This window comes from Rhea americana, unplaced genomic scaffold, assembly GCF_003343005.1.
Source record: "Rhea americana isolate MKP2758 unplaced genomic scaffold, rheAme1 scaffold_227, whole genome shotgun sequence".
Classification (NCBI taxonomy): domain Eukaryota; kingdom Metazoa; phylum Chordata; class Aves; order Rheiformes; family Rheidae; genus Rhea; species Rhea americana.
The window spans coordinates 982,777-992,871 of NW_028186343.1; the positions used below are offsets into that span (position 1 = coordinate 982,777).

General features: G+C 38.0%; 2 protein-coding genes across 2 annotated transcripts in view; one reads left to right on the forward strand and one right to left on the reverse strand.

The window, feature by feature from the left end:
* Positions 1 to 1,158, forward strand: part of CCDC74B (coiled-coil domain containing 74B) — a 4,724-nt gene extending 3,566 nt beyond the window's left edge. The window contains exons 7-8 of the mRNA XM_085305826.1: positions 314 to 370; positions 532 to 1,158. Of these exons, the coding sequence (XP_085161952.1) occupies positions 314 to 370; positions 532 to 544 (70 nt within the window). The 3' untranslated portion in view covers positions 545 to 1,158. The remainder of the gene's footprint in view (positions 1 to 313; positions 371 to 531) is intronic.
* A 2,410-nt stretch (positions 1,159 to 3,568) lies between these two features.
* Positions 3,569 to 10,095, reverse strand: part of MED15 (mediator complex subunit 15) — a 28,763-nt gene continuing 22,236 nt past the window's right edge. Inside the window, exons 10-17 of the mRNA XM_085305847.1 lie at positions 9,848 to 9,975; positions 9,052 to 9,186; positions 8,588 to 8,651; positions 7,682 to 7,748; positions 7,067 to 7,227; positions 6,694 to 6,860; positions 5,249 to 5,347; positions 3,569 to 5,119 (exon numbers count right to left, since the gene is read on the reverse strand). Coding sequence (XP_085161973.1) covers positions 4,983 to 5,119; positions 5,249 to 5,347; positions 6,694 to 6,860; positions 7,067 to 7,227; positions 7,682 to 7,748; positions 8,588 to 8,651; positions 9,052 to 9,186; positions 9,848 to 9,975 — 958 coding nt within the window. The 3' untranslated portion in view covers positions 3,569 to 4,982. The remainder of the gene's footprint in view (positions 5,120 to 5,248; positions 5,348 to 6,693; positions 6,861 to 7,066; positions 7,228 to 7,681; positions 7,749 to 8,587; positions 8,652 to 9,051; positions 9,187 to 9,847; positions 9,976 to 10,095) is intronic.

Consider the following 10,095-nt stretch of genomic DNA (forward strand, 5'->3'; position numbering starts at 1 on the left):
AAAAAAAAAAAAAAAAAAAAGAATATTCAAGTTCTCGATATCCCTCTCACTCATACCTCCCAGCAAGTGACAGTATTATTGTCACTTCAAGTTTAAAGGATTTATATATGTACTTACGTATAGGGAGATGAGAGGGACACTTATGTCCTTCTGTATAACCTGCACACACATTCAGCTGCCTCCAAAGTAGAAGTCATACAGTTGTTCCCAAAACTCTTAGCAGGCCAGCACAACCACTACTTGCTTCTCTCCCCACCCCCCTCCCCCTTTAGCAAAGAAACCAAAGTATGTATCTGCAAACATTTTTATTCAGGAATCCAGAAGTCACATGCTTGCCCAAAGTGTCACACAAGGATACAGCTAGGAAATGGTAAGTACTAAAAAAGTTTCTATATAATAGAAATGGCTGCTTATCATTGAAGTTCAATCTTTACTTTGAGAAATCCCATCAAACTTAAAAAACAAGTCCAAATTTGATTCTTCCTGCATAATTTCAACTCCTCTCAGTCCCCTGACTCTCTTCCTTTACAGCAGGACTGCATGAAGGATGAGCCCAGRTGACCTCAAAGTCAAAAAATTTAGGGAATATCATTTCAGATAAATGAATTCCTTGCCACCACTTCAGAGGAATAAACAGAGAAATTGCCTAATCAGTTCAAAAGTTGCCTTTGTATATTCATCAACAGTCTCTCTTTTTCAAGAATTAATATGCAAAACTCAAATGACAGGAACTATACTGCTTCCTATAGCCCTTCTCAAACATCTGGTGCTTTAAGAAGGTGCCATCCCTAGATCACACTATTCTAAAAAAACTCACAAATCTCATATAGGTGAAAAAACAGAGAGGAAAAAACAGGTCTCCTTAGGAGGTAGAACACTATTCTTACCAGAAGGGAACAATGGAGAGTTCATTTAGACCACTAATACATAGTCGGTTCTGTTGGCAAATATGACAGTATTAGATATATTGGCTCTGGTGCATTTCATACCTTTGTGATCAGCTTTTGCTTATAAAAGGTAATCAAAAAAGTGATCAAACAAAACCCCCTTTTTCTTTGCTCAAAAAGAACAAGGCCAGAGCAGTTTCAATACTGCATTCTCAAGGGAGTCAATAGTTCTGAAAGATGGAGAAAAATACACTTTCCCAAATTTAAGCATCACCATATTCTGCAAGATAACTGCACCAAAGAAAAGTAGTCAATGCCATTGACCAGCAGTTTGCATGAACGTATCTCAGAAAATGAATATTGCCACTTTTAGAAAAGAGGGCAGCTATTGCAAGTTACTTTGCAAGTAACTTGTTTTTTTTGTAACTTGTTTTTTCAAGTTTATGAAAAAACACAACTCCACCCAAGATCAGATCTTCTGTTTGGGTTTTTATGTTGTTCTAAGCCAAAAAAATGCTATCAAGAAGAGGTAGAGAGTAAGTACCATCTTYGTGTGTATGAGATCAGACATTTTGCATTCATCCCTGAAATGCCTTTAATGCAGCACCTGACCTCCTTGGAAAACAAGTGGCAGAAGTGTAGCCTTTTAAAACTGAATAAAAAATAATACAGAATAGGAAATCATTTCTCAAGAACTAGAAAACATCAAGTCAATCAATCAGGTTAATTTACAGTCCTGTGCTTTTAAGAAACTAGTTTCTCTCCTGTAAGAACTTTTGTTAGCAATGTCATGCTTAATAATCCTAAAGCAGCACAAAAAGGCACTCTTCATTTCAGAGTACTATAGGAACCTATTTAATGCAGGTAAAGTTTAATTCATGCTAATACTAAGTCATGAATATTTATAGGAGCATAGTGGAAGAAGGATGAGTCCACAAAACAAAGGTATGCTGCTTCAAGACAGTGCGAGGTACAAGCAGTTCCCAAAGGGTGTGCCATGCAGTAGCATATCCCCCATGCTCTGCCCTTAGCAACCAARCTTGAGAGCTAGCAAGACTGAGCAGGCCTGGTGAGCTAAAAGGCAGGATATGCTATATTGAGCCCAGTTATTACTGATGGACCTACAGGACTTCAGGGCAGCTCATATAGCAAAGCAATATATAGCGAGATTTTAACATAGAAAAGGTATGCCTCAGGTAGTAAGTTTGGAAAAGCAGAGGAACGGACAACAATATCCTTACTTCATGAAGAACACAGCCAGATATAACACCAGGCTTTCTAGGATAGTCTGCCACACAGAATCACCAAGCTTAGTAGGACAGTGATCCTAGCCCAGTACCTTTCCAAGGTAAAAAGAGAATGGGTTTGAGTAATCACAATGCCATTGATTTGTTACATTCCTCTCTGCAGTTTGATCGCTGCTCCAGTGCCTATTACAAAAAAGGCAATTTTGCCACCCCTGAAACAAACACTGGGGAACAGTTTTGTTGAGAGACAGAGGAGAACACAGGCTATTCAAAGAAGCCGTCTTCATCGAACTGCGCTTTAACTGAACATTCTTCATCTTGTTTCCTTCTGAGTGCTTTGAGAGTTCACACACACTTTCATGATAGATTCTTCAGCTACTATTATCACATATTTCAAGTAAAAGTTGATTATGAATTCATTTTGTCTGTCATTTCTTCAATAAAGTAAAGGATCAGACCGTGGTGTTTCTGATTTCACATCTTATTTGTGAAAACATATATTTCTGTCTTTTTCTGAAAGACATTAATACGTAGATTTTTCCCAATGGGGCATTTTCTAAATTCACCTTTAATGCCCTGACATGCGATAAAGCCCCCGAACATTAAGGCCTATTTATAGCCATTTTGGTGCATCTTTCCAAGGATTTGGGAATAGGCCTGGTTTATTTATTTTTATTATTTTTGCAAGACCTGTAAACAACAGAAAAGAAACCCAGTTATGTTGTCACCAAGTCACTCATTTGACATTCTAGGGGTTACATGGCCCACTTAACAGTTCTCATGATGTGTCCCAACTGAGATGTTGCTGTGTACTAGGATGTTTCCCCCCACCCCTCCCTTTTACTGTAACATCTCATTGCATTCTGTTTGAAGAAAAACTGAAAGCTACTATAATGACATCTCTGAAAACTGCACTAGAGAAGGTACTGTAAAAGCCTGACAGATGTCTACACTATGCTTTGCATCTTTCTGCACATGTTTTAGCACAACTATGAGAAAATACATACTATAAACATCTCAGTATGGCAGCCTGACAGTATCTAAAAACTCCAACCATCTCCATCCTTGTTTCTTGGCTTATGACTCGATTATACACTAAAGAAACTAGACAAAACTTGTGCAATGTGAACATCTCTCCTCTAGAACTATATTGATGCCACTGGTTCATTCTCCATAAGGGAGGAGACAGCCATGGAATAGTACTGGTTAAAAAAAATACATCTTTCATTTGCAGCTATCATTACTAAACTTTGACTAAGTCTTCCAGTTCATTATGAAGACAGTGAAGAATGTTGCATGGAACGAAGAGCAATTTACGATTTCTTGCCCTAACCTTCAAAGCGTATGTATTTCCACTTACCATAGAACAAAGTAATCATCATCCAATGGACACAACAGAACTGGTATCTAAGAATCAACGTGGGAAGAGCAGTATAACGTTAGCATCCAACACAGGAATAATAATAAATTTATTACAATAAAAACAAACAGGTAATGCATTAGTTCATGTACAAAATACTGATAGCATTCTGCTGCTTCAGTCAGTGCTTACTAAGTACCCACGTTTAAAAACGTCCTAAAACTGATGACACCACAGATTTACAAAGGTCATAATAATTTCTTGACACTACTGTAAGAGAGTCCAGCTACTCTTTAGGTTTTGCTGCACAATACAGGGAGATGGAGCAGGATACAATGAGAACATCTGAAACTGAAATTCACCTGCAGCAGAAAATTAAGAGCCTACAAACATGGGGAAAATAAAATAATTACATGATGCATAAAATCAGTTACTCATGGCAAGTGTTTTCATTGGAAGTGCTCCAAAATAAGGCAGCTGATGACCAACTTGAGTGCCCCTCATTGCTCAAGGCACAAAATAACAGTTGTCAGTTCCACTCCTGAGCTAAGTTCAGTTTTTTTTAAACAAACAGATGTAGTATGGAAGCACTTCCACTGACCTGCATCAACTCCTCTAGGAAGTCAAATGCTTCAGAAACCAATTCTTTCCCCTAGTAAACATACAAACAAAAATACGTAGCTACAAGCCTGCTGCACTGATTCACGGTCCCAGGGCTTTAAACATTTTGCRGCGGGAAACCCTCCAGTACCCACACATATGCTGTGCTTACAGGGGAAGTCAGTGTGCATGGTAATAGCCCCTCTTCCTAATTGCCTCACTCTTCTGGAGTAAGAAACACATGGTCCATGCTAACCAAAAACCAAAATAAGCTATACAATATTTTTTCTTAATTTGGCTCTTTTCTCCCCAAAATATAATTATTCAAATTAATTTCACATATTTGAGGGATACCCTTAAAGGCCCTCATTTATCCCATTTCTGGGCAAAGCTAACAGGCAAAGATTCCTGCAACCACTAGGAAGTTTGTGAGCGCATTCTAGCTGCAGCTAATTTATTCCTGGGGCAATATCCRGTCACAAAACATACACTGTGAAAGGAATACTGGCACCAGGCAAGCTTTGAAGCAAATTAGGACATTCTCCCCCTGCTTCCTCTTATACCAGTTAGACTCCCTGACGGAAGTCCACAAATAATTTCTTCTCTAAGAAGACAATAAAAGCTCCTAATACAGTCTCAAGAACCATATATACACATTTGGATATTCGAAAATGCTGGCAAAAGTCCACAGAGGCAGAAGATAAAAAGCATGAAAGCTAAATCTAACACCAGGTTCTCTACTGAACCTGACACCTAGAAACAAAACAATATAAGGCTTCTTTCTTCTGAAGTACCCTCCCCAAAATGCCTGTGATTTTTCCAGTCAAATGTGGAAGAGGCCAGCTGTCGAGACCCTATTTCTTTCTTCATGATTTAGGAAGCAAGATGTTATGCAGCAGACAGGCAGGCTTGACGAATACTCTGTGCCCAGGTGTTTAAGAGTGCAGTGACTGAATGCTTGTCTGGAAGTTGCAATAGTTTTGAAGTCATGTACCGATACACTGACTGCAAAAACGGATTGGCTGCTGGAAAAATAAAAACAACAGATAAACAAAGTTATATTAAAAAAAGATGAGTAACAGTAGACACTCACATTCCCCCCRACACACATCATATAACACATGTCAATAAATATCACACTAGCATCTTCATACCATATTGTCTCGGGTTTTTTATCCACAGAGGGCTTTGATCTGGGTAGTCTGCTGGAACRCTGAGCTGTAGTGGTGGGACATTTGGAAGATTCTTGTCATCTAGAATGTAAACACACTTCGTATCAGAGTGAATCACATCTTCATGTATGGAGGGTTCGTTTTATTTATTTATTTATTTTATTTATTTATTTTTTTTTTTTTAAGTCAGCTTGGTCTCTAGCCTCTCTGCCCAAAGCAAGAACCAGGTTGTAAGTCCCCATTTTTGTTGGAATGCAATCTCATTGCTCACTTTAAAAACATTCCTAACTTCTTGGAAGAAAAGTCTGGCAAACACAGATGCATCTCTCATATTTCTGCACTCTGCTAATTTCACCATTTCATCAGCTGAACTTCAGTAAGATAGATGTCTCATTTGTGAGAATTAAATTCCTTTTGTATTAATATTCAGGACCAGAACAGTTCACATTTCTCAAACTAAGTTAAAGAAAAAAAACAAACAAACAAAAAAAAACCCACTATTTTCCCTGTTTGACTGCAGGAGCAAAGCAAGCTCAGACTGTAACACTTTTTGTTTATCCAGCTGAGACAAGAAAGAAGAAATCTAAATCCTTTTTTCCAACATTCAGGATTGTCAGTGACTACTAGTACAAACTGAAATAACCCCTCCCAAATATTAAYGAGCCATTTCTCTAACTCTGTCCTGGTTGTTAGAGCTAGAACAATTCTCATGTGTCAGTAAGGCCAAAAATCCTTATCAGGCCAAATCAGGAATTAYGATTGTTGTTAGCAACAAGTAACTTTCCTGACACCAAATGAAATTAATCACTGCCATCTCCGTGCAGAGAAAGRACTACTGGTCAGTGTTCTTCTACAGTGAGCAACTAAATACTGCACTGCTTCACTGCTGCAGYTACTCCATAATGGCAAGTGATAAGCAAAAACAAAAATAATGCTATATTTTACAAAAAAAAAAAACTTTACGCTACCAGGAATACAGACTGCATGAAGACTTTGTTTAGACCCAAATTTAAGGAGTCAGTAAAACATATATAGAGAGAAAAAACGATGCTACTATTTCAGCATAATTAAACAGCATTCTACCTGGAAATASCTTAAATATTACCGTCCTTTACTAGTATAGCACCACAGCACAAATGGGAGAAATAGGCTTATGGAGGCATAAAAATTAATTCACTTTGAAAAAATAATTTCCTACTTAAACAAAAACTATACAGGGCAAAACCAGCGGCTTCATTCAGAATGAATGAACTCTCCTTGTAGCAGGCTCTACAGAATGGCATAATCAAGCATTGCCATAGCTTTGGTAAGTAAGGCCTTCATATAGAAGTCACAGGCTGACAAGCCTCAGGACTGTCACAAGCAACTCTTCTAGAACTGAATTCAACACTTSTTTTTAACTTAGCTTTTAGTTTCTTCTTGCTTACCTAGCTTGCATATGAGATGAACTGTGCCATTATTACTGCAATGGGAGGGGTCTAGGTTCACCAGGAATTTAGGATTTAATCTTGCAACTTCCCCTTGTAAGACATTTGGTATGGTCTGTCTTTCATCCTCTTCATATTTCCGCTTTCGAGGTGAAGCGACGGGGGCCCTATGCAAAATACAATCCACAAAAAGAATAGGTAAAAATTTTATGCCAAGAACACAATTCTCAAGTATTTTGTGTGTGTAGAACAGAAAGGTCAACACTCATACACCTCAATAAACCCATCCATTTTTTCAATAGTTCAAATAAATGAATAATTTTTCCTTAAAATTATGAACATTTAACACAGACAGCAGGGCAATGATACATACGTGATCGGCGGACCATGGATTGCAGTCATAGCCGGCATAAAGGTACGGTAAAGGGAATGGTTGAAGACTGGTGAACGGATGTTGGCCAAGACAGCATCCAAAAGCGGCTGACACAAGTATTGCTGCTTGGTGGGGGGCACCGGGGGAGGTGGTGGAGTAGGCTAAAACATAAAAGAAGCCCCTCTTGACTTAATCACCACAAGATGATCTCTACTATTGATTCCGCAAAATTTTGTACGAGCAAACTTCCAAAGTATAAAATGCAAACGATTCTCAAAATTGTGCATACAGTAACATAAGCAAAAAACTCTACAGCTTTCATTTAGGAAGTTATCCTGAAATCAGCTCCCAAAGTTCATAGAAAGAATTACTCAAGAGTGTTTCTACAAAGGACAGTTTGAAAGTTTTGTTAAAGTTCAGTTAAAAGATACAGACAATGAGACTYACTCATAATGAAGCAAATACTCGCCTATTTTTTCTGTTTTCTTATTCTGTCCAACCTTACTTCAAGTCATAACAGTATGAGCAACAAGACATGCAAACAATTATTTTGCCAAATCACAGGACTTTTAGGAACTAATTACTTATTTCCTGCTAATGCAAAGCATTACTTACCACAGCCATATCATTCTTGAGCTTCTCCAGAGCAATTTCACATTTCTGTAATGTCTTCAGAGGGCATCTGCAGAAGAGGTAAAATTTCATCACCACAAAAGGGTCTCCTCAACTCAAGAATTCTGCTATCTGAGCCACACAGACAGCTTCAATGCCAACTAAAAAAATTGTTTCAGGAATCTAGCATCTTAGAATGGATCACATTCTAGCATATAAAGGGTTAAATTTCAAAATGCTTCTGAAATACTAATTTAATCCCCAAAAACTTTACCAGTTATTTTAAATGAGAACTTGAATGCCAGAGTTAAAAACTATGTTGTCTACATGTTAAAGAGCTTGGGAMAGGCAGCAAAATACGGACTAGTTTCCCTTATCACTTCAACTTATTTAAAAAGTTTTTTCAATTTACCAGTGAGAAGAAAAAAAAACGAAAAACCCCACAAATGGATGCTTGACTTGCAAGCTAGATTAATATGCAAAAAAGTATACAGAGCTTTCTATGGTATGACACGTACAGAAGTTCTAATGCTGAGACACAAAGGACTCTCACAAGAAAGTATTTTTGTGGGAATTCAGACAACAAAAAGGTTCTTTTAGCAACTTTTACTCACTATAAATTTTTGAATACAAAAAGAAACCAGCTATAAAATAATGTGAAGTTCCAGAGGAAACAGACACCAAAAAACAATAAGACTATAAGAACCTGGTTCCCATCMTGTATGAAATGCATTCTGTCTGGATCCTGCAGGTTGTTGCAAGATTGCAGACTACATCCCTGCTCCCCACACCACATCTTGGGCCCTGTAGCAGTGCTGACATTTTGCTCAGCTTAAGTGATGTATTTCTGAGGATAATTTCTGGGAGAGCTAGAGAGACTGATATACAGCCAAAAGGAAAAACATTTACCGTTTTGAAGGATCAGTCAGGATATCTAAAAGACTCTTCATTTTACTCAGGTCCTTCTTCCTATCTGAAATAGTATTAGAGAGACAAACAACATACACTGACTACAAGAACAGCTTCCAGCCTTGCAGACATTTTCACAGAAATACAGGACACTGGTAAAAGTGAAAACATGAGCGAACTCTGAAGGAAGTAGTGAGGATCAAAGCTTTTTCACCTTACCGTAAATAGGTTCACTGCGTAAGCTCTATCAGAATGTGCCTCAAAAAGATCAAAAATAAGGGAAAACTGACAGAAACTTAAACAATGAAGATTTTACCAACTTTTCATAGTAAATATCTTTATATCCATCATGAAAAAAAAATGCAGCAACTAAATTTATTGTCATTTTTAATGACAATAAAAGCCATCACAAAAAGGCAAAGGAAGACAGAGACACACACATGACCAAGTACAGGGGACCTTACCTTCATTTTTGTCTATCTTATTGATCATCCTCCGGAGTGGCTCAATGTATTTTGATAGTTGTTTGAGTTTCTCCAGATACTGTTGCTCCTCTGACTGGCTAGAACTGGCTGGACTCATGACAGAATTTGGATTTCCTGGCAAGAAGTAAAGGTTACACAAAACACGGATGACTGAAGATACTGCAGAACAGTATTATCATATTTCAGAATCTAGATCGGAAATATGACAACTCTGAAAGTGTAGTGCAGGTCAAATATTGACATCCACCATCAGATATCCTCCAGAGTTAATATGTGTTTGTTCAACCCTCTAACCTTTGTGTAGAAATAACGTGTTTTGTGGACATAATCACAACTCCCATTTAATACCAGTTTTACCTGAAAAGGTCCAAAGTTTATATACCAGTATCCTAGGTCCTCATTTTACCTTCATTCTGGTGCATTATAAACTAGATCCTTTACAATTGCAGGCTGTTGCTAAGGGTTCCTTTCTGTGTGGAACTARAATAGGTCTCTATTACCTTGCTCAATTAAAATAAGCGTGATTCTTTTTYMAAAMMAWKRAAWWAAAAAAAAMCCACATAGTTCAGCAATGAGAAAATGGGCTTAAGTTGATTTTCATTCATGTTGTTGTGCACATGGTGTGTGCAGCAGGTCTCCTGCTTGAAATGCTGTCTGGTCTGCAGAGTTCTAAAGTTTACATAATACCAAGCAATGATAAGTTTTCTAGGAAGTATTACAGGTACCAAAACACATACCAATTCATGCTCTGCAATGTAGCTCTCAGGTGATTTACCTGGAGTGTTTAAAGGACCTGGGGATGGGACACTGAAGTTCTGAGGTGTTCGCGCAGCTGCTGGGCTCTGGGATGGTTGTGGAGATGGACTGGGGAGAAAGCTGCTAGGTGATGGAGCTGGGCCAGAGCTGAAAAAATAAGAATAAAATCAGACTTGCTAGAGTCAAGCAAGGAAGCATGATCAGCCTGTGAGCAGTTACGCTACAGTAAGCCAAAATAAGTTTGTGAGTTTTTTTCTTGTTTGTTCT